Source organism: Chinchilla lanigera, unplaced genomic scaffold, assembly GCF_000276665.1.
Source record: "Chinchilla lanigera isolate Chin_1 unplaced genomic scaffold, ChiLan1.0 scaffold00011, whole genome shotgun sequence".
Classification (NCBI taxonomy): Eukaryota; Metazoa; Chordata; class Mammalia; order Rodentia; family Chinchillidae; genus Chinchilla; species Chinchilla lanigera.
In genome coordinates this window covers 13,860,157-13,884,285 of record NW_004955412.1, presented here as the reverse complement: position 1 = coordinate 13,884,285, position 24,129 = coordinate 13,860,157, and the positions used below count along the sequence as shown (strand labels likewise).

Here is a 24,129-nt window from a genome sequence, read left to right as displayed (position 1 = left end):
AAAAAAAAAAAAAAAAAAAATACTAAACTTTCTTAGAGCACCAAACTAATTTTCTGCCAGACAGCACATTACAGGCAGTATTCCCCCTTTGGAAGATGGAATTTAATAATTTCCATATTGTTTAGTCCAAGAATAAATTCAGTTTTTAAATGTTGACATTGCTATAAGGCTTCTAAACATAATTTTATTTATTAACTGATATATAAAAACTATACATATTAAAGGATACCATGTGATGTATGTGTATATATAATGAAATGTTTTAATCATATGAAACATATCTCCTCAAACACTGGAATGCAACTTTAACATTAGCTTCAGTGATACACAACCAGAGGGAATCACATTGCCAAAAATTTTTTTATTGTATACTCTAAGGCCCAGGAAAAAGTTCTTTATACCATGCCTTAGCTCCGACTATCTAGAACAGAGTGGACATTTATAAGGTAACACTTAAGACACATGCAACCAAGACAACAGGGTTTTTCACTGTGAACTTCTAGTTGAAGTTTAAAGCATTCACACGGTCCAGAAGCTTCTTCCTCATTACACCTGTATTTGCTACACACTCTGACATCCTTATTAAAGAGTTAAAATCTCACCAGTTTTTCTCTCACCTTTATAATTGTGCCCGTGGCCATTGGCATTGTTGCATTTCCCGAAGAGTTTCAAGTTTTCCTCATTACTCAAAGATTTGCTGACAAAAAAAAAAAAAAAAAAAAAAGAAAAAAAAAAAAAAAAAGGAAGTCGGCATGACTCAAGTGTCATATTCAGACACTTTTTCTGTTCCTTACATTTATGCTTTGCTCTGGTCTTTGAAAAGTTTCACAATTTATTATTACTTTAAGTTACCAAAGGGAGAAATCACTTTGATTTCATTATTCATCTATATGTAAGGAACCAATGTATGCTAATTTCACTACAAACCACACAAATTAGCATAAATAAACTTTAAATTCAACCCCTTTGCTTCATAGCAAGACTGCAAGTGATCTCATGGTCCTTTCATTTTTCAGTTCAATAAACATTTACTGAAAGTGCACAATGACGCAAGAGCATAGACTGAGGCTGGGCATGGTGGCGCACGCCTGTAATCGCAGCACTCCGGACGCTGAGGCAGGAAGATCTTTGTGAGTTTGAGACCATCCTGGGCTATAAAGTGAGCTCAAGGCCAGCCTGAACTGCATAGCGAGACCCTGTCTCAAAAAGACAAAAAAAAAAAAAAAAAAAAAAAAAAAGAGCACAGAATGATAAACACAAAAGGAAATCTGTCCTTAAGCAGCTCCAAATCTCATTTCCTCTGAAAAATAATTACATGACCTCAGTATCCTCTTTTAACAGTCTCACTCTACCCTGCCTCTATCAACTACTGCCTACTGAAAACCTTACCAATCTGTTGCAGGATATTCAAATTAGGCAAAATTTTTAAATTACAATCGTTTGCTGTTCAGACAAAAACCAATGAATTTGTTTATCTCTACCCACCGAATCAACTTTCCAATTTTCCTTTTTGTTTTTGTGTTTTTGAGACAGGGTCTCGCTATGCAGTTCAGGCTGGCCTTGAGCTCACTCTGTAGCCCAGGCTGGTCTCGAACTTGGAAAGATCCTCCTGCCTCAGCCTCCCGAGTGCTGGGATTACAGGCATGCGCCACCACGCCGGCAACTTTCCATTTTCTGAGTCTTTATCTCCCTCACATGTCTGAGCTTCTATTATCTAATCCCTTTCCTTTTGAAAACTTTATTATCCCCTCTACCTCTCAAACTTAGCTATCACTCACAAAGCTTTTGAACGAAAGTATCACCCGACTGTCCTGAAAACCGAACACATATAAACCCAGATGGGGCAGTGTGACACGTGTATGTTGGTCCCTGCAGAAACCCTGTCGCCTAGCATAAGGCTTTAAAGTACAAAATAAACGCTTTTGCAGTAATGAATGGATGAATCCTGATGGTTAGAAATTATTTTCCTCATTTCACAGAGGAGGAAACAGAGGTTCCGAGAGTACAGCTTGCCAGTGAGTAGTAAAACCTCAAAATCAACTCTTCCCCGCAGTCAAGCCACCGGAGGGCTAGAGGTTTAAATCCCAACTGTGCTGCTTGCTTGGGGAACCGACCGCGGAGGCGCATTTCATCGGCGGTTCCAAGGGGCACAAGGGCTGCCCTGCTGCTGTGTTACATGCGGTAGCTCGTGCTCCCGGCATGAAATCTCAGCTCACGTCTACTGAATGTTTACCAGGCTCGGGTTAGGCAAGCTTAATTGTGTGGAACTTCACAGGAAGCCTTAGGAGTAAACTAAGGGACTCCGGGGCAACAAACCCTGGGTGCGAACGCAGGCGCCGGCCACGATCAGGGCCACACCCCGAACCGCCCCCTGCGGGGCTCCGCCGGGGCTGCGATCCGCTGCTCCCCCGAGGCGGGACCTCGCCGGCTCCGCCCCCACCCCCGCCCCGGGTGCGGACGTCACCCCTCCAGCCCCGCCCCACGCTCGCCCGGAACGCCCTCGCCTGACCACGCCCCCAGCCCCGCCCCCGGCTACGTCTGCTGCCACACGCGCGGGCACACCTCACCTGTGCAGCCGGTGGCTCGCGCTGAACGAGATGAGGCGAGACACTCGTGCCTGGCGGCGACCGCCCGAACCCGCCGCGCTCATCGTTTCCAGGTGGCGCCGGCACCGGGGACTCTTGACTCCTCCCTCTGCCAGGCCGGGAGCTGAGCCGTCTGCTGCGCCTGCGCCGAGCGGGCTTGCTGGCTCCCGGAAGCGCTTCTTCGTTCGTCTTCCGGCGGGGCCTGGGGTCCGGAGCTCCTCTAGTCCGGCAGCGATAGTGACCGTGATCTGTCTTTTGAGTGGCGTAGGACAGCTTGGAGCAGTGTGTGGGGATCATGCTATGAGCCTAGAGTGGGTTTGGGCACGTTTTGTGTCCTCCAGTGACTTCTTTAAGCTTTCTCTCCTACTCCCTGTAGAAAACCCTGGGTTAGAATAGAACTGAAAGCTCCAGGATCTGAGGGCGCCTATCAGATGAGCCCCAAGGCCACCGTGCTCTTACAACGTAAAAGGAGCCGGAATCGGAGAGCACCTGTAGAACTACGGGGCTTCCAGAGGTCGTGCTACTTTCGGGCTGTTATGCAATGATTTTCACTAAGGAAAATTTGAAAACCACCCTTACCCACAAGCACTCGTGGGCCCGTCTATCACGAGGTTGGGATACACCGAACACACGATCCCAAGGAAGCACGCGTTAGCACATCTTGGGCCAGTCTAGTCTCCTTGGGAGCAAGAGAACCTTGTTTCCTCACATCTGCTCGTTACTTTAAATTTTCAGTAACCTGTCACTCTTGCCTCCATTCTCTTAATAAATATATATTGAGTCTGCTTTAGGGGCTGGGGATTTAGCTCAGTGGCACAGCGCCTGCCTGGCAAGTACAAGGTCATGAGTTCGATTCCCGGTACAGGAAAAAAAAAACAAACAACAAAAAAAAAAGAGTCTGCTTTATTGCTGACACTTCTATGCACTGAGGAGGATAGCTTACACTGTACAGTATGTGAAAAAAGTAAAATGAAAAGAAAGACAAATCAGTGATCAGTAACAGACTAGGAGAAATTTTTGTACATTTAGTAAAGGAAGATAAAATGATGGTAATAGTAACATAGCCCCAGTAGTGATTTCTCTCAAATGTCTTCTGTCGCTAGCTATATATTGTATACATTCTGCATTAAATTTTTTAATGTTTATTGGTACATTTTAGGTGTACATAATGATCACATTCATCATAGGGAATTTGTACCTCTACATATGTCTTGATTGTGTGTGTGTGTGTGTGTGTGTGTGTGTGTGTGTTTGAGACAGGGTCTCACTCTGAATTTCAGGCTGGCCTTGAGCTCACTTTGTAGCCCAGGCTAGCCTCGAACTCACAGCAATCCTCCTGCCTCAGCCTCCCAAATGCTGCTGGGATTACAGGCATGTGCCACCACACCATCTTGATTCTTCTTTTTCCCATTCCCCTACCTTCCATTCAACCTCTCATTCTGCATTAAATTAATGTTATGTAATGAACATTCTTCACACATTTTCAAATGTCTATCCCATCTTCCTCACTGGGCTGTAAAGAAAGGATTTGAAAGGATTGATCTGGGTGTAGTGGTGCACACCTGTGATTCCCAGCGCTCAGGAGGCTGAGACAGGAGGATCGTTGAGAGGTCCAAGCTAGCCTGGGCTACAGCATTTCCCAGATACTGACTAAATCTGAGATACTCTCTAATAATCACTAGTTACACACTTCAAAAACAGTTGAGTCAAATGTAGAAGGGTAGAAGAAATTTCTAAGAAATTGCTGTAATTAGTGAAATATTGAATGTGCAATTCTTGCTTAAATTATTAAATCTGATTCTACATAGGGGTATCAGAATTCACTAAAAGGACAGATTTTGCATATATATATGTATACAATATGTAGTTTATGTATACAATATATAGTTTTTTTTAAAAAAATATATATATATATAAACTAGGTTACAGTGGGTACCTTCTAAATCTGGTGGAAGAATGCAAAATAGAGCCGGGCGTGGTGGCGGACGCCTGTAATCCCAACACTCGGGAGGCTGAGGCAGGAGGATCGTTTCGAGTTCTAGACCAGCCTGGGCTACAAAGTGAGCTCAAGGCCGGCCTGAACTGCATAGCGAGACCCTGTCTCAAAAAGACAAAGAAAAAAGAAAAAAAAAAAAAAGAATACAAAATAGCCATCTGCGTGCTGGAGTTTTGGAGGATCCAGGCAAAATTCAAAGGCCTGGAGCTCACTGTGGAGTCTGGTGTGAACCCACATCAGAAAGCTGAAGGGTTTCCATTGGAAGGCAGAAGACTCTGCTGAAAGCCTGAAAGAACTGGAGACGAATGTCCGAAGGCAGTGGCAGAGACTGGAGCACCTCTGAAGAAGCAAAAAGAAAGCCTTCCTTCTTTCCCTTTTTATTCCATCCAGGCTATAAACCTATTGGTTGGTGCCATCCACTTCCAGGGTGGGTCTTCCCTGCTCAGTTTATGGCCCACATGCCAAACCATTCACAGACACACCCAGAATTGTGCTCCAGTAATCTATGCATTTATTAATCCACTCAAGTTGACATCACAATTAACTATCACAGGTACTCACCAAATTGACACTCAGTGGTCACATCATAGGTTGAATTGTACCCTCCTCCAAATTCATAGGTTAGAGTCCTAATCCCTAGTACCTCTGAATGTAATTTTAGAAAAGTTGATGGCAAATGTAATTAGTTGAGATACAGCCATTAGGGTGGATAGAATGCATGAAAAAGAAAAACATAGATAAGCATGGTAGTGTACACCTGTAGTTCCAGCTATTCAGAAGGCTGAGAGAGGCAGATGGCCTGAGTCTAAAATTTCAGGGCCATCCCTGAAATATAGCAAGACCCAATCCCAGTAAAATAAATGAAAAAATAATAAAATTTTTAAAAACTTTGACACAGACACAAATATAGAGAGAATGTCATGAGAAGATAGAGACAATATCAGCTTCAAATCAAGGAAATAGGCCTGGAAACATATCCTTCAGAACCCCCAGAACAACTTTAATTTTAGACTTCTAGCTTCAAGGCCAAAAGCCATCCGGATATATTGTTTAGTCATACAACATTTATTGGCTTTGTGCTTGTCTCCTTTTCTCAGAAGATTAGCTTCTATTAAGAAGTCCCGGGGGCTAGGGATTTAGCTCAGCGGCAAAGTACCTGCCTGGCAAGCACAAGGTCGTGAGTTCGGTTCCCGGTACCGGAGAAAAAAACCAAAAAAAAAAAAAACCAAAGAAGTCCCATAAAATACTCAAATAGACAGATTAGCAAAGTAGACCTGATAGTCACCACCTTCCCGTTTTTGGGGGATTTTTTTGTTTTTTGTTTTTGTTTCGGCAGCAGGAATCAAACTCACGACCTTGCACTTGCCAGGCAGGTGCTGTGCTGCTGAGTTATATCCCTGGCCCCCACCTTCCAGTTCTTAGTCTCTCATTAAGTTAGAAAAAATTTTACACAACACCTAAGTGGTGCTAGACACTCTTAATTGTTGAAGTGTAATGATGAATAACAAGCATTCAGTCCTGTCCTCATACAGATCAATTTAGAGGGGAAGTCAAACAAATAATACCATGACAAATTAAACACTAATTCTGCCTCTAAAAGAAAAGGAAGGCTTCAGAGAGGGTATGACTTTTGAGCTGAGTTTTAAAGACATTTACCAGGTGGATAAGTAGGAAATTCCAGAGAGAAAAGCTAGTGTAAGCAGCTTGTTTAGTGCACATTGACAAGTTCTTAGCTACCTGGGGAGCAGAGGGGTGAGAGATTATACAGGAATTAGCAACCAAATTATTATGAACTATGAATGTCACCCTAAGTGTAAAAGAAAGGAAGCCCCACCCACTTCTCATCTGCTACTTCCTCTCCCAGAGAAGGGAATTTTCACCTGCTGAACCTTATTTCCATGCACCGAGAGCCTTGTATACTCACAGGTGAGGTCACAATGTGTGAACATACCAAAGATGGTTGTGGCTTATTCTATGGTGCTACATTCATAGAAGAAAAGAAAAAAAAAAAAAAAAAACTGAGTCCAAACTCCCTGCTCAAGTAGTTGTGGCCACCTTAATAACATTTTATTCTGTTTCCTGCCTTCCTATGCTAAGCTGACCCAAGTGCTCCCCATCTCTCTCTGCCTCTTCCCGCTCCCTTGGGCACGACACACTCAACTTCTTTGAGTCTCTGGATCCTGGCTCATGATACGAGTTGAGTTTAGGGAGAGAAGAGGCCTGTGTTTTAAACCTTGGTCATATGCTCACCCAATTTTACCACAACTTGGACAGCGAGGCACTGTGCCTAAGTTAGAAAATGCCATTTTTTTTTCTTTTTTTTTTTGGACAAGAGGGTGGTCTTCTTCAAAGACTTTATGGATAGCAGAGCCAAGGTAGAACTCGTTGGGTCAAAATTTTATGAATATGTTGGTAACCGATGTATGTTCAAACTTAACTCCCTGTGCAGTAAGATAAAAGTTTATGAGTATAAACTGGAAAGATGGCATCAGATCTGTATGATTCCCAGAGGTCAACCAGACTTTGTATCCTTCAGCGTTCACATCTACATAAGAGAGACTAAGCCTCCATGTTTTGTCCGAGGAAATACTAGAACAACTTTCAGTACCTTCTGTGAACCATCAGGGAATTTATACTCCCATGGTTACCTTAGGCTCTGTGCTCCCACATCTCTATATGTATGTATCTTTTTGCCATTTTAAATTTCTGATGTGTTTGGCAAAATTAAACATGGGACTTGGTCCTTTTACTTTTTTCTTTCTATTTATTTTTATTAGCACGTTTGCAGTACATAATGGTAGAATTCATCATGATTTGTACATGTACATAACACACCTGAAGCTTTTTTGTTGTTCTTCCCTTCCCCTTCCTCCGGCCATGCTCCCCCTCCTGGTTGAATTACAAAAATTCTATTCTATGAGGGCATGGAGCTGTATACCAGGATGTTTAGTGTCATAATTTTTGTACTAAGGAAAACTAGAGACAACTTCAATTCTCATCCCTTACAAGTTGCTTGCTCATATTTTTGCTCTTATTTTATTTGGTTATTTGCCTTTTTAAATTGATTTTTAGAAATTCTAAGTCAATTTAGATGTTAATCTTTTGCCTCATAAATATCACAAATATTTTCAGCTGAACAACTACTAATTGTCTAACTTTTCCATGTTTTCTCCATTGCAATTTTTCTCTTAATTTTAATCTAATCTAATTTATCCATTTTTGCCTTCTATGTTTCACTTTTAGGATTGCCTTTCTTACCTTGAAGCACTATATATATATCCGCACATATTTTTCCCTTATTATCTTTATAGTTGTATTTCTCTTTATTTTTTTCACATACCTGGAATTCTTATTTACATTATCTTTCTTATAAAAGGAAAGGATCCTTATTTATAATGCTTCCACACCTACCAATACTTTTTCTAAATCATATCTTATTTAATATATCTCCTATGTGAACCATAATTCCTTTGGTAGAATTTATCCTGGGTTTGCAGGTTGCATTCCTTTCATTCTTGTAGAGAGAAAAGTAGGTGGCAATGAGTCATTTTCTTTTAGCTCTATTTCACAGAGCTTTGCTGCCTATTTCCTTCGCCCTCCTAAGGCTAGAACATTTCAGGAACTCTGTCAGACAGACTTTATCTGCTGGCTTTCATGATGTAGATGGCATTCTCCAGGGACCTGTTTTCCGTCTGCCCCTTCCAGTAGAATTCAACAAAACATCTAATTTTCTAAAATAAGGACTCATAGTATTTATATACATCCCTTTAATACCCTTGTAATGAGACTGTAGAGAAGGGAGTTAAATGTATGTATGTAGCCCACTATCTTCTAAAAATCTGCACAACTTTTTAATGTTTTCACTATACTGCCTCTTAAAGTCAATTGTATTCATCTGGGTTGTTTTGTTTTGTTTTGTTTTGTTTTGTTTTGTTTTGTTTTGTTTTGAGACAGGACCTCACTATGCAGTTCAGGCTGGCCTTGAGCTCACTTTGTAGCCCAGGCTGGCCTCGAACTCACAGCGATCCTCCTGCCTCAGCCTCCCGAGTGCTGCGGGGATTACAGGTGTACATTACCATGTCTGGCTCTAACTATTATAATTTTGGGGGGTACTGGAAATTGAACTCAGGACCTTGCACTTGCCAGGCAGGCGTTTCTGCTGCTGAGCTATATCCCCAGCTATCTGGGTCTTGCTGGGAAAAAAAAAAAAAATCATAAGATTTGTTTATGTATTTAAATAAAATATCTTCAAAATTTCAAGTACTTGAGAACTAATTGTTCCTCATTAGCGAGATGAAATTCTTTCCTTAATCATATCTCCTTGTATATTTTAATCAGGATTCAGTTAGACTTTTTATTTCAAAACTACTCATCTCAAATATTTTAAAATTGACCCAAGCTACATCTCTTTTAATGGCGATTTGTATAGGCAGAGGAAAATGTAAACTTAGTTAATCTAAGGTGTTTGTACAGGTTATTCAGACTGCATCTTCTGAACTTATCTCAGTTTCCCCATTGCTGCCCATTCACCTGTGTCGGATTCCTTCATTTCCACCTCTGCTGGAGGTGGCGATGCCCATGCTGACATCTACCGCTCTTATCACTGTTATCATCATGACAGACACTGTTCTAACCTAAGTCACTACAGCTGCCAACAACTTTTCTGTTCTCATTCTCTACTAACTCTCACTGTTTTAATCAAGGGCACGGGAAGTGACACCTTGGCCAGCTCAAGCTACCAATCTTTCAGCAGACTTGAAACCAATCCACATTCATGTAAAACTGTGACAATATCACTGAGTAACTCTTCCAAAGCACAATAGATCATCTTTCAAATTTTCACTTTTCCTTCAAAGCACAGCTTCCAGACTGTTGGCTCTTTAGTTCGCTCATCTAAACACATGTGTATATCAGCTGCGGATGAAGGTAGAGGATAGAGGAATTTCAGAGGAGAAGCAGGAGAGCTGAAATATAAAGTTGTTCTACCTTGCTAGCCTGGACCTGTTATCAACCTCAGCACTGGTATCTCAAATGATAAAGGAAGGGACAGGCAGAGTTTAAAGGTGAAGAGGGCATAAGAATACAAATTCTTGCTTGCCCAACTTAGACTGGACATTAGGGCCACCCACCTTAGCGGTATCCTCTTTCTTTCTGTGGCTCTTGTAAGTGTTTCAACAGTATTATTTTTTCTTTTTCATTTCCCAGGGATTGGAGCCAAGTGGAGCTCTTCTCGTTCTACTTGTTAGTTTGTAGAGGTTTCAATCCATAGCCAGCTGGTTCTAAGGCAGGGTGGCATGGCAGAGGGGTATCACAGAGGAGAAATAGTCCTTCGCAGGGCAGGTAGGCAGCAGCAAACAGCAGCAGAAGCAGCAGCACCAAGCAACCTCCTTTTACTTTATTGCCATAGTGCAAACCCCCACACAAGGCGTTTGCATGTATGGAACATGTCACTGAAGAGGATAGGATTATAAAGCTTAAAATAACTCTTAAGGAAAAATTAAGAAGAAACTGACTTATGTTGGTCTGGGATGTACAGGGAAACCTAACCATGAGTTCACAGGTGTCACACGTTACGTTTGGGTATCTTCTTTAGCAACCATCAACAGGCAGAAGGAACATGACTGTTTAACTGGCTGAAGATTGGAGTTTGACTGGGGAGTGGGTTTTCTGGGTTACTGAAGGAAAGGGGAACAAGGGAATTTAAAGGTATTGGCAAGGGTGTGACGCACTGGGCTGTTAAGGCTGATGATGAAAACTGTTTAGAAATGTGGAGGTTATACGGTCTCTAGTGCCACCTGTTGCTCAACTAAATGAAGAGCTACTCGCTTTTCATCCACCCCTAGAGAACTATGCACCTGAAGGTTTGAAGAAATGCCTGATTTTAGTGATATCCCTCAAGACAACCACCTCCAAAAGCTACGCTGAGGGAGAGGTGGGAATCGTGGCAAATAGTCTGTGGGCGTGTCAGGCAATTGCAGTAGCATCTGCTGTAGACAATAGAGAAACAGCCAGGTCTCCAAGCGTGACAGAGCTGGGTTCCTGCCCACTGAGTACGCTAGGACCAAAAGTAACAAACAGGATGTGACGGAAAGAAAAAAGTATTTTTCTGATCCAGATTCTAAGCCTATCTACGACCATTTGTACATCTCCCAGTACCTCTGTCACCCACCTATCTGATGATAGTAATTACCCGATTCCATCTCGTCTTTCATGTATTCTTATTATTACCTAGAGGGAAATATATCTAATAAATGTACATTTATAACTGTCTTCAAGCCAGTGTGGTGATGCACCCCTGTAATCCCAGCACTTGGGAGGCTGAGGCAGGAAGATCGTTAGGAGTTCGAGACCATTCTAGGCTACAAAGCCAGCCCATGGCAAGCCTGAACTGCATAGCAAGACCCTGTCTCAAACAAACAAACAAACAAAAAAAAACCTGTCTTCAAAATACCGTATCCACACTTACTTAATGATGTCAAAGAAAAACAGTAAAAATTCAGGCCAGGGGGTGTGGCTCTTCATTTAGTTGAGTACCTAGCATATGTGAGGTCTTGAGTTCAATAAATAAAAAAGGAAGAAGGAAACTACAAAACCATAATCATCTCACAAGTTCTATTTTTAATAGAAATTTTAAAACCAAATATCTATGATTTAAGAAGCAGGGTGCCTTTTTGTGCTCTTTTTTTACAGAGCACACTGATTTTTTTTTTTCTTTTTCTTTTTCTTTTTCTTTTTCTTTTTTTTTTTTTGTCTTTTTGAGACAGGGTCTCACTGTGCAGTTCAGCCGGCCTTCAGCTCACTTTGTAGCCCAGGCTGGTCTCAAACTTGCAAGGATCCTCCTGCCTCAGCCTCCCAAGTGCTGAGATCACAGGCATGCACCACCACATCTGGCTCTCATTTTCAGCCTAGTTCCTGGCCCTGTGGTCATCTCATCACATGGGTACAAATGTGCCATGGAACCCATAAGGCATTTGCACAGGAACCTCTGCTCGGCCCAGCTCCTCAAACGTCCTGGCATCCAAGACAAGAAGAAAATTGCTCTCATTCTAGAAAAGGAAAGAACAAGACTGAAAATGTCCTCCTTTTTCATCAAAAGTCAGTTTGTCTTCACTACACTAAGGAAGAGACCATGTTTTATTCATTTTTATATCTATCCCGAGGTACAAGGCCTTGTCTATGCCCTCAGTAAATGTCTGCTGAATTGCTAATGGTTTGAAAAGGAAATCATGGCTGAAGTTCACACTTAAAGTGAAGATATTAAGTTGTTTATACCAATCACCTTCACAGGTTCTCTTTGAGTCTAATGATCTCTTTACTTACCCCTTCACAATCTCCTAGGAGACACAGAAATTCTTTCTTCCAAATTAGGAATGCCTTCATTTTGTGTTACTATGGAACTGGTGAAAGTGCAGCATTGCAAAGCAGACTGACACTCGTCCCGATTTAATTACAAGAGTGCCAGTGCATGGCATGAGGACTAGGCCCCTGACAGACATCATTAATTGATCACAGCACTTTCCTCACCAAACGATTTAAAGCCCTCAGAATCCTAAGCCCTATGCAGCCACTAATAACTGATTAAAGCTGGTATTCAAAATGAACCTATTTGTCATAAGACTGCTCCTGACAAGAAGTCAGTTAATGGGTAACATTACTGAGACATGAGGCCAGGGCTTATGATGGTGGACTTTGAGGTCAGTTAATTGAAATGAGCAGCACAGATGGTGGTATGAACATTACACAAGAAGCCAGAAGACTTGCACACTGGCTTTAACCCTATGAGATCTGATACAAGGGTGCTTCAGCTTCTTTGATTTACAAATTCCTCATTTGTAAAATCATACCCTACAAAGTTGTTTGAAGGACTAAGATAATATTTATGAAAGTGTTTTGTAAATGACAAATTCCTATGCAAATGTAAATTATGATTCTACAGATAGAACTTTAACAAAACAATAAGGTATGGATTGTGATAAAAGGATATATAAACAGTAAGAAGAGTCAGAGAGGGGAGAAGGTGCCATACAGGAATAAACCATGGACTACAGCATTAAATGTCAGCTTCAAATGACTTAATGCTACTTTTTTCTGACGAGTGACAGAAACACTTTTACCTGGTTGGCAGTGATCACCACAGAAAGAACAACTCCACCATCTTCTTCATTTGTTCCTGGTACTGGGACAAAAACAGGTTCTGAAGGATAAAAGCCATCTTCTCTCCAAACCTGCAAATACACCCACACACAAAGTCTTTGATAAAAGGCCAGTTGTGATTGGAAAGCTCTCTATAGTTTTTGTCACACAAAATGAATTTTTATGTCAATCAATATTGCAACAATTAAAAAATTAGAGAAAGCCAAAGAGCTTTGGCAGCCCTCAAACTGCATCACCACCAAACATGATTTGTGTGATTATAATTTCCCATTAACCTAGGATAGAGGTGTCCTAACAACCTCAACCTCACAACTTCTCCTAAAATAATATCAAGCTTAGAATTATTTTTCTGGACGTGGATTTCTTTTAGATTCCTTAAAAGAAACATACCCCTAACTTAGGTGATTCTGTGCTTCTCAAACTTAACAAAATGATTGAGCTGTTAAACTATTAAAGAATCTCAAGAGCCACCTTAAACAAAACAGAAATTAATTTAAAGAGTAGAATAGGTTTTTGAAAAAGTTCAGAAAAGAAAGAAGATTTTTATTACCGTCAGTGTCTTGTTCACCACGTCAACCTTGATCAGAGAATCCCCCACCAAATGCCGAAAGCCACAGCCATAAAAGAAATGATACTTTTTGCCACTGAATTGGCCATAGTTGATCTGGGGAAATTCAATGCCTCCTTCCTCTTCTAGGTCTTCACGATGTAGATTCTCATGGACACACCAGATCTAAAAGAGATTCCAAACAGATTTGAAAAGACTGCTTAATTCTCACTGATTTTCTTCAGTGTTGGTTAGTGAGGGGTCAAATACTCTGTAAGTCTGCAACATGGCTTGGAATCTAAAGTTATGTTAACATTTTTATGTTCTTCTTCTTTCTGTTATGAAGATAAATGCAGATAATATGCTTGGGTTTTGTGAATAAGCTGTCAGATGGCATAGGAGATGGAAGTGGCATTTTATTCTACTAACGTTAAGGCACCGGCAGCTGCACAATGATACCTATGCCCGTGGTAAGCACGACTGATCTTGAAAGTGGGAATGGTCAATGCCAATCTCGGATGCTTAGACATTTCACAACCATTACAAAGTTGTGTATGCCTGTTTCAAAACACAGAAAGTAGAGTCACACAGTGTTCATTTCCACCAAGTTTCTGTGACTTGTATACAGGCAAGATTCCATGACCTTAGCCCTGCTCAGTTGAATTTTATGAAACCAGCTGGGCACCAAACATTGTGGGGAATAGCCCAAGAATAAAGTAACATCACCAAAGTTTAAAATCTTATTTTAGCATCCCTTCATTCATAGCATACCTTTCCATCAGCCTGCTTCACAGCACTGGCTGAAGAATAGGACAATGGACTGAGAGTCTCTCCCTCGACAGTATTCACACTGACATCTAAGGGCAAAACAAACCTTCGAGGAAAAGATCTGGCCACTGACTTATAGACCTGTTCAAGAGAAAAAAAACATAAAAAAATCTTTCATGGGATAACAGTTCATCTCGACAACTTAGTCAATCAACATTATAGGCATTCCTAAGTAATTACATAAATGATAATTTCTATCTATTCATTCATTCAAAAAGTCATTACTGAGTACCTACTATGGGCTAAGCACTGTTTTACTTGTTTATTGTGCTGGCTATTTTTTGCCTAGGCAAGTGTTATCTCATTGGGCCACAACCTATCCCTAAACACTGTTTCAGACACGGGAGAAATGGTAGTAACAAAGCAGTAATTGGCCTCGTGGAATTTATATTTTAGAAGTGGAATAATTATAACAAATACAAAAATCAGATGCTAGGTTATTTAATTGGCATAAAGTAAATGATTGTATAGCCACAGGCCCAAGGGACAGGCAATGAGAGGTGCTTATTTCTTCGGGTCTGGCCAGGTCAGACCTCTGTGCAGCAAGAGTCAATCTAGCCGGTTTGGATTGCTCACACCCTGCATAGTCTTGACACAGGCCTGTTCTCATGACTGATCCTGGGCTGGAAATGGAGTCCTTGGGATGTTCTGTTTGATGAGAGCGTTTTTGCATGTGTGGGGCCTTGAATCACACTGTCCTAGTTTTTCTAGATAGTTTATGCTAACCAGTGTAATTCAGTGCAAACCCCTGAATTCTGCTGCGGATCTAGAACTTCAGTCACTAAGGTTAATCACGTAGGGGCTACATGCCTACATAACCGATCCCCCCAAAAATGCTGGACAGCCAGGCTGGAGTGAGCCTCCCTCAAAGACAAGATGGCACACAGGTTGTTATGAGTAGTTCCAGGAGGAATTATGTCCTGTGTAACTCTACTGGGAAATGACTCCTGCTGCCTTCCTTTAGACTTCATCTCATACGTCTTTTCCTCTGGCTCATTTCTCTTTGTATCCTTTTGCTGTGATCAGAACTGTAAACATGTGCTGAACCCTGTGAGCTCCCCAAGGGAATCACTAAAGTTAAGGATGATCCTGGAAACCCCAACATAGAACTGCTTGGTAACTCACTCGCCCTATTTTTCTGTACCTCCAAACCTCCTCCCAAATCTCCCTACAGTTTGGCATCTAAAGTAATTCTTTAAGGGTTTCTTCAGGCATTGGGTGAACCCCCAACACAGCCTGTCTGCAGTGATGATGTTTTAAACAGGAGAACCAAACAAAACAAGTGTACCCAACAGCCCCACAGGCAGCAGCAAGACTGAGAATAAATATTTGGTTCTTCTGGTCTCTGTCTGAAGTAGGCATATGTATCTCCTGTGTCCTGTGGAAGGATTCTAAAGCCAAATGTTTTTAAGACTCATTAAGACTGTTATGCTGCTGGATTCAACACATCTTTGAGCAAACAAATTCACAGCTCACGCATTCTGTAGCAAGGTTCCAAGTTCAAGCAGAATCCAGTTTGCTTCCCATTGGCACAGGGCAACAGGCATCAACTAACCAACCAACCAGATCCTGGGCAAGGACAACATCTGGGGAAAGAAGGTAAGCTTGGAAGGCCAGCAGGCCCAGGAAGAAAGTACCAACTGGCCCAGCAACCTCAGAGACTCAGGTATTACCCTTCTAAAGTGACTAGGCAAAAGACAACCAAGGGAGACCACTGCAGGGAGGGCACAGGTTAGATACAGACCCCCTGAAAAGTTTAAACTCAGGCTGCAAAGGACATAGGCCCTGCCCTCCATAGTGAGAAACCAGGCCTGGTGAGTGCTGACATTAAGTCCAATAGTCTGTTTGAAACTTCACCCCACAGGCTACATCGGTAGAGACCAGAAGACGGACTGTTTTCCCACCTACCTACATAAGGAAGGACATGCCTGGGCTGGAACAGTTGCCACAGCCTAGGGTGAAGAGACAGAGATACCTCTGGTGCAGGGAGGGCATGTCACAAACCCACAGGTCCTAAAGCTAGGCAGAGAAAGTTGTGACTTGCTGGATTCTGCAAAGAAACCACTCATTCAAAAACACAGAAATTTTTTTCAATTGTTAAAAAAATTTTTAACTTTTTATTATTTTTATTTTCCCTTTACCAGTTTTTTGAGAGGCTTGGGGATTTTTCTACCTCTTTTTCTCTTTCTTTTCCACTTCCCACTTTTTTCTTCCTATCTTTCTGTTACTTCCTGTATTTTGCTTTCTGTTTCTATTTTTCTTCTTTGTCTTGTTCATTATTTTCCATGACTCTTTTCTGATACTGTTAATGTCCTTTTATTCCTCAAGAGGATCCCTTATCTCACTTTTCTTTCCTCCTTCTCACCTTCCATTGATTATTTTTCTTCTTCCACTGATTAAGTTTTCAAATTTTATTTTTTTCATTCCTGGCTCTCCACCCCTTTTACACTTACTAGTATAACTAATAAGCTTTATAATTCTTTATTTAGATAACTAGTTAACTCTATGCTATTACTGTTAAATACTGTTCTACTGTGGAGGCAAAGTTATTCCCTTTAGTAGGTATTTACTGAAGGTCAATATTTGGTTTGTGTTAGTGTTTATACTATAATTATAGATCTATTTTCTATGGTTAAGGGTGGTACATTATTGGTTCTCAGGGGATGTCAATACCCAGGTTGTCTTTGATGTTATTATTGAAGCTGATTTTATTACTATAGCTAGGGTAGCATAGTTGTTGCTATTAATTAGTTTTCTCTGGATGCCAATATCTGGATTGCCTTTGTGTCATTAACAATACTGTAGCCCATTTCCAGACTAGGTACAGGGTCAAATACACTGCAGCTTTGCTGCCCAAATAAAAAGAGGTGGCTGGATCCTGTGACAGAGGCAAGGCAAAAGTTAGCCAGGTCCAGACAGCATTGCTGAAAAGCAGACATTAATTAGAGGTCTCCATACTAGCAACAAAGCTTTCCAGAATAACCAACCTACAAGCCTCAGCACACACACACACACACAGGAAACACAGAAGACAAAATGCTTCCCAACAAATCTCAACTTCCAGAAGTTGATCCATAGGTCATTGAAAGGAAGGAAATCAAAAGCCATAGCATTAAATTATTCAAAAAGATGAGAAAAGAGATAACAGAACAGATCAATATGGTGCTTGGTGATAATGGCTAAACAGATAATGGGCCTAATTTTAAAAAATGATCAGCACATCTACAAAAGACACATAAAAAGTTAGCTAAGCTAAACAGAATTACACAAAACATGAATGACCAGCATAGAAAATAATGAGTCCATAGAAAGGTACCAAACACAAATTCAGGAGGTAAAAAATTCTTTCAAAAGTGTGGGAGGGCTGGGGATACACTCAGTGGCACAGCACCTCCAGATAAGTGTAAGGTCCTGAGTTTGATTCCTGGTACCAAAAAAAAAAGTGTGGGAGACAGAAGTGACCAATGTGAGAACAGTGTTAGAACTAGAAAATAGGGCAATTGTCAGTGACCAATCAATGAGATATCTGAAAAACAAGAAGAGAACAGGGGTGTGTGATGGCACATTTCCGTAATCTCAGTACTCTGGAGGCTGAATCAGGAAGACTGCTGTGAGTTAGCGGCCAACCTGTGCTACAGTCAGTCTGAACTACATAATAGCAAGTTTCTATATCAAAAACCAAAAAAAAAAAAAAAAAAAAAAACCACAGTAATTTAGAAGTAAAAGGGAACTTTCCTAATCTAATAAAATGTATCTTTAAAAAAAGATTTATGTCCACTCACAAGCTGTACACAAATGTTTATAACAGTTTTATTCATAACCACCAAAATCTGTAAGCAACAAAGATGTTCAACAGGTAAGTAGATATTCAACTGTACTACATCCACACAGGAGACATTATTCAGCAAGAAAATAAATGAGCCCATTCAAACACAAAAAGACATGGAGGAGTTTCAAATGTATGTTGTTTTAAAAAGTCAGTGTGAAAAGCATACATGACTGTACAATTCCATTTAAATGACATTCTGAAATAGGCAAAACTACAGAAATAGTAAAAAGATTATCTAACACGAAGTGAGCCCTAACATAAACCATGAGCTTTAGTCAGTGAACGTGATGCACAGTGGTTCGTCAGCTATGACAAACGAGTATAAGACGCTATCAACAGAGAAAACCTGGGAGGGGTGTGGAAACTTTCTACACTTTCTGTTGGGTTTTTCCTTTGAACTTAAAATTTCTCTATAACACAAAGTCTATTAACTTACTTTACTATGAAGCAAATAGAATTCTGGTTTGGTTTGGTTTGGTTTTGAGACAGGGCCTTACTATGTAGCCCAGGCCAGTCTCCAAATCAAAGCAATTCTCCTGCCTCAGCCTCCCAAGTGCTGGCATCACAGGCGTGTGCCATCATGCTCAACAAGTAAATAGAATTCTTAAGGTAAAACATCAGAAGCTTTTCCTCTAAAATTGAGAACCAGACAAAAATGTCACTATCCCTACTTATATTCAACATTGTACTGGAAATCCAACAACACAGGACAAGAAAAATAAAACTAAGCACTTACAAAGGGTGAAAAGAAACTGTCCCATTACTTGCAGTTGAGTATTGCTATGGAAAATCTGAAAGAGTTCTTAAATTATTAGAATTTGTAAAAGAACTTAGTGAATACAAGATCAACAAAAATCAATTGCTAAACATCATATCAATATATGCACTGCCATAAAATGAAAACAAAAGATAAACAACATTTATAATAATGTCAAAAAAACCAAATATCTACAAATGAATCTAATAAAATGTATATAAACATATACTCAGAAGCTACAACCACTGAAAAGGTTGAGTATCTAATAAACGGAAGAATATATATTCTTGGTCTTTTGCATTCCTATAAATTTTTTAATCAACTTGTCAGTTTTTACAAAGAAAATAAAATTCTGCTGGGGTCATGCTGCAAGTATAGACTAATATGGAGATAACTGATATTTGATCATTGGTAAGTAAGTATATGTATATATATATATTCTTCCCTTTATTAGAAACTTCATTTTTTCAATGTTTATAGCCTTTTGAGTATATGTTTACCTACATTTTATTAGATTTATTTGTAGGTACTTAAGTCTTAGCTAGTACAAGAAGGTAAGAAAAATAAAGAATAGGTATAAGTATTAGAAAGAATGAAAAGTATCATTTTCAGATAATGATTCTATACATAGAAAATTCAAAATAATCTATAGCTTAATTATTTAAATTAATGTTACTTTAGCAATATTCCTAGATATGAGATCAGTGTATAAGATGAATTCCATTTCTATTTTTTGTTTGTTTATTTGTTTGAGACAGGGCCTCATTATGTAGTGCAAGTTGGCCTTGAACTCGCTTATGTAGCCCAGGCTGGCCTTGAACTCATGGGGACCCTCCTGCCTCAGCCTCTCAAGCACTGGGATTACAGGTGTGCATTACCATGGCTGGATGTACTTTTATATATTAAGAAAAGCATAAAATGAAAGCTGATCTCAGCGGCAAAAGCGCCTGCCTGGCAAGTGCAAGGTCGTGAGTTCGGTTCCCGGTACCGGAGAAAAACCAAAAAAAAAAAAAAAATGAAAGCTGAAAAGATACCATTTACAACAATTTTAAAATATACAAGATGCCCAGAAATAAACTGGGTGAAAGATACATCATAGTCTTACACTGAAAAGTATAACATTACTGAGAAAAAGAAAACTCAAATGGAGGAATATTCCATATTCACAGGTTGGAAAACTCATACTGCAAAGATGTCAGTTATTTCCCTGTTGGTCTATACTTGCAACATGACCCCAACCGAATTTCATTTTCATCATGAAAACTGACAAGCTTGATTCAAAAATTTGGGATTTTTCATGGGAACACAAAAGAGAGAACGAGAAAAACTCAGGCAATTTAAAAATAAAAAACAGCTAAAAAACTAAAACTACAGATATCAAGACCTACCAGGAAGCTAGAAGTGAACTTAATAAGTCCAGGTGAACCTAATACTTACAGTACCCTGAAAAGTATTTTTTTTTCCCCCCTCTGGTACCGGGAACCGAACTCACGACCTTGCGCTTGCCAGGTAGGCGCTTTTGCCGCTGAGCTAAATCCCCAGTCCCCCTGAAAAGTATTTTTAGATGAGACTATAGTTGAAAAATGGCCAGGCATGGTGGCACATGCCTGTAATCCCAGCACTTGGGAGGCTGAGGCAGGAAGATCACCACAAGATCAAGGCCAGCCTGGACTACTGTCTCAAAAAAAAGAGTATAGCTGAAAAATAAAACCACAGATGAGTCTAACTTACATTACATAATACAAGGAGAAATTTTACTTCTGACTCAGTATCAGGAAAAGCTGAGTCACTTTAGCTGAGTGAACTCACACAGTGGTAGTCTATTTTTGCTATTTCTTCCAGAAAATAAGTACAGTGTGTTTAGTGCTTAAGTGTAATACAAAACTAATCACAGCTGTGTATTTTTGTTTCTATAACATGTTTTTATTTATTAGTCCTTCAGTAAGCCCCTTCAAATTCTCTCTGCATATTTCTGGTATATACACACACTGCATCTCAATCCTTTTTACTTCCCCTTCCTCCCTTCACATCTCCCCTATCCCAGTTCCACCTCCCACCTCCAAAAACTCTAGCTTCCTATTTCCTGTCCTCTTTATTTTGCTACCTAAATTATTTGTATTTTGGGCCTCTCATTTAAGAGAAACCATGCATTATTTAATCTTCTATATCTGATTTATTTCACGTAGCATTATGGTCTCAAGGTGCATCCATTTTCATACAGATGACTCAAAATACCCTCCTTTGGGACTGAGTACCATTACACATACATACATATAACTACATATAGTTATCCATTGATCTGCTGATGAGAATGTAGGCCACTTCCAAGATTCAGCTATTGTGAGCTATGCTGCTACAAATGTAAATATACAGATATCACTGTAATATGATGACCAACCTTTGCCTCCACGCTTTAAAACTACTCTCCCCTCTTATTTGCCCAACGGAGGCAAAAGAAACAGGTAATTACAAAGCCAGAGTCAGATCTTGACTGGTTCAAAGTTTTTTCACACCTCTTTAAAAATCAGAGACATTTACCTGATCAAGCGCTTCCCCAGCTTTTCTGAGATTCTGTAGCTGGTAAACATCTAGGCTTCTTCCATCATCTTGACAACACAAATCAATTACAATGCAGCCCTGGTCCTCAAAAGCATTGATTTGATGAAAACAAACAAAAGGTTTGCTGTAATACATCCCTGGGAGACGCTGCAGAGGAAAACAAAACTATGATAAAACAGATATTTGCCTTTTTTTTTCCTTCAGGGCACAGAGTTCAACAAAGCTCAAATTAAGAGAGTATCCCCACCTGTACATGGCACACCCAGTAGGTGTAAGAGAAGTAGAATCCAAAGTGTCAGGCAAGTATGCCCTGATGTAAGCACTGTTTGCTTAAGTCATCCCATTTCATGTTAATTAACAAACAGGTTATTTGATATAGGCCAATCACCTGTTACAACTAATGTAAAAGTCTTTATGAAATGTAGTTCAAAAGGATAAATAAATCTAACTACATGGTTAAAGAGAAAATGCTGTCATTTAGTATGTGATATAAGTGACTCATTCTTTGGAAAGTATACTCATTATTAAAATTTTTTACAATTAAATTCAGGTAAATTTAGGATATTATCCTCTTGGAGAGATACAATGTACACAAACAAAACAGCACTATTATTTCTTTTTTTTTTCCCTTGGTACCAGGAATCAGATTCAGGACCTTGCACTTGCCAGGCAGGCACTTGTGCCACTGAGCTATATCCCCAGCCCAACAGTACTATTATTAATCAGAAGTATACAAAGACATTCAACCAACATACTTAGACTTCAGTGGGATTATCATACTGACATACTAGCAAGTCACAGGAGCAATTAATTAAATTTATTAATGCAAATATTACAGATCTGTGCCTGAACAATATCCTTTGTGGTATCTCTAATGAGATGGAAGAACCTATAATAAAAGAGATTCCTAGATACCACTGTAACTCAATCAGATAATTAAATGAATAAAATAGCCAGGTGTGGTGGCGCACGCCTGTAATCCCAGCACTCACGAGGCTGAGGCGGGAGGATCGCTGTGAGTTCGAGGCCAGCCTGGGCTACAAAGTGATCTCAAGGCCAGCCTGAACTGCACAGCGAGACCCTGTCTCAAAAAGAGAAAAAAAAAGAAGTGTCTGTAAAACAATGCCCAGTAAAGGTAAAAAATAAAATAAAAAAAAACTGCCATATGGAAATTCATTTCTGAATCCAACCATTTGCACGGTAAATATGCTCAAAATACTCCACCTGTCCAGTGTGTTTATCCACCACATGAAATCTTGTATTATACTGGGGTTCCCAGCTTATCCCATCTGAAAGAGCCCTTCCCCGGATTTTAGAAGTGACAATTTTCCACAGGTTCATCTTGAGAGGCTGTTCAATGAAGATTATGTAGTTCCTTGTCATCCCTGAAAGGTTCCGGCGAACAATAAAAGATTATTTGGTCTGAAATGCAACCATTATAGGGCCCAGCTGAACACCTGGACTTATCGCTACTGGCCTTTAAAAAAGGCCAGCCGGAGATACCTCACCATTTCCCAGCTTTGCTATGCGTATTTCCTATTCCTACATAAAAGAGGAACTGCTAAGAATAGCTTGGGCTCATAGCCCTTGGCTTACTTTTCATCCTTTTTTTTCCTTTTTAAAGTACTTCGATTTTGGAACAAAGTAATGAAGTACACTAAAATGTCATTTCTGATCTGCACATTTGTTCCCTAATCCTTTTCTTATTTATCCTCCTGTGAAGAACCTAGGAGCAGTTTGGCTATAACAATTTAGAATACAGAAAATAAATGTTGCTAAAGCAATCTATATAGAATATGGAGTTCTCCCCACAAAACATAGTCATGCCATTTCATGTCTGATTGAAGGCTTTAAATTGCCTTTTTTTAAAAAAAATGTGTTTTGTGTTTTCAGACATAGCCTCACCATGCAGGCCAGGCTGATCCCGAACTTTCACGCATCCTTCCTGAGCTTCCCAAGTACTAGGATGACAGGTGTACATTACCACACCCAGTTTAAAGTTGCCTAAAGTCCTGAGTTCTGTAACTTAATTATTGCTTATAATTGTACTAAAGCAACTGTTCTTTTCAAGCAGGTAACTGGCTAGTGTAAGGAGTATATGACTAAACAGAATAACCTTAACTGGCCAGAAATGCAACATTGGTTTCAGTAGCATGAACTCTGATGTTCACTATTAATAGCACTTTCAAAAACTAATCCCTCTGATACAGTAACATTAAGGTAGGGCCCTTTATGATTTGCTTTATCTCTGTACTCACCGAAGCTGTGGTAGTAGGAAGGCTTCATCTTCTCTGCAGAAGCAATAGAACATATCACCTGAGCTCCATGGATTGTCTCCCCAGGGTCCACCTTCTCTGGAGGAACCCGAATAACGTTATAACTGGAACCTGGAAAATGAGAAGTCCCACCTTTACTGTTTTACCTACAGTCTAGAATAAAAGACCACCTTTGCCCTTGTGCACTAGGCAAAAGCAGATCCACACAACATGCATGATATATTTCACAAAGGGATACTTCAAACAAAGATTTAGATATAAAAATATATTCACTTTATGAAAGTCACTAGTTAAGGATTTAAAACTATGCACAAAAAGGGGGGGGCTCACTGTATTTTAATGTTCTCAGATGGTTACTTCCTCACTCCCTGCAGATGCACCCTGTGCCTACTTCATAGGAAAAGACAAGATAGGAGCCAGGAATGCCCTCAGATTCGTTTGTCTCTCTCCTTCCTTCCCATGCTTCAGCAATTACAGTTCCACCTTCACCCATGTCCAATTCTTTCTCTGCAGTCCTCTAGGTCCTGGGGTTACTCTAGGTCCCATCTCAATCTCTCTCATCAATACACATTCATCCAGTCACATAGCTGGCTGTTGC

General features: G+C 40.1%; 2 protein-coding genes across 3 annotated transcripts in view; both read right to left on the bottom strand.

Annotated features, from left to right (window-relative positions):
* The window catches only part of Pts (6-pyruvoyltetrahydropterin synthase), a 7,626-nt gene extending 4,277 nt beyond the window's left edge, over nucleotides 1-3,349 (bottom strand). Inside the window, exons 1-2 of the mRNA XM_005378120.2 lie at nucleotides 2,568-3,349; nucleotides 618-697 (exon numbers count right to left, since the gene is read on the bottom strand). Of these exons, the coding sequence (XP_005378177.1) occupies nucleotides 618-697; nucleotides 2,568-2,650 (163 nt within the window). The 5' untranslated portion in view covers nucleotides 2,651-3,349. The remainder of the gene's footprint in view (nucleotides 1-617; nucleotides 698-2,567) is intronic.
* Nucleotides 3,350-11,399: 8,050 nt separating this feature from the next.
* Nucleotides 11,400-24,129, bottom strand: part of Bco2 (beta-carotene oxygenase 2) — a 34,627-nt gene continuing 21,897 nt past the window's right edge. For both annotated transcript variants that reach the window (XM_005378119.2, XM_013511045.1), the window contains 7 exons: nucleotides 23,514-23,642; nucleotides 22,480-22,640; nucleotides 21,235-21,402; nucleotides 14,054-14,191; nucleotides 13,286-13,468; nucleotides 12,696-12,806; nucleotides 11,400-11,627 (listed from right to left, as the gene is read on the bottom strand). In XM_005378119.2, coding sequence (XP_005378176.1) covers nucleotides 11,514-11,627; nucleotides 12,696-12,806; nucleotides 13,286-13,468; nucleotides 14,054-14,191; nucleotides 21,235-21,402; nucleotides 22,480-22,640; nucleotides 23,514-23,642 — 1,004 coding nt within the window. In that variant the 3' untranslated portion in view covers nucleotides 11,400-11,513. The remainder of the gene's footprint in view (nucleotides 11,628-12,695; nucleotides 12,807-13,285; nucleotides 13,469-14,053; nucleotides 14,192-21,234; nucleotides 21,403-22,479; nucleotides 22,641-23,513; nucleotides 23,643-24,129) is intronic.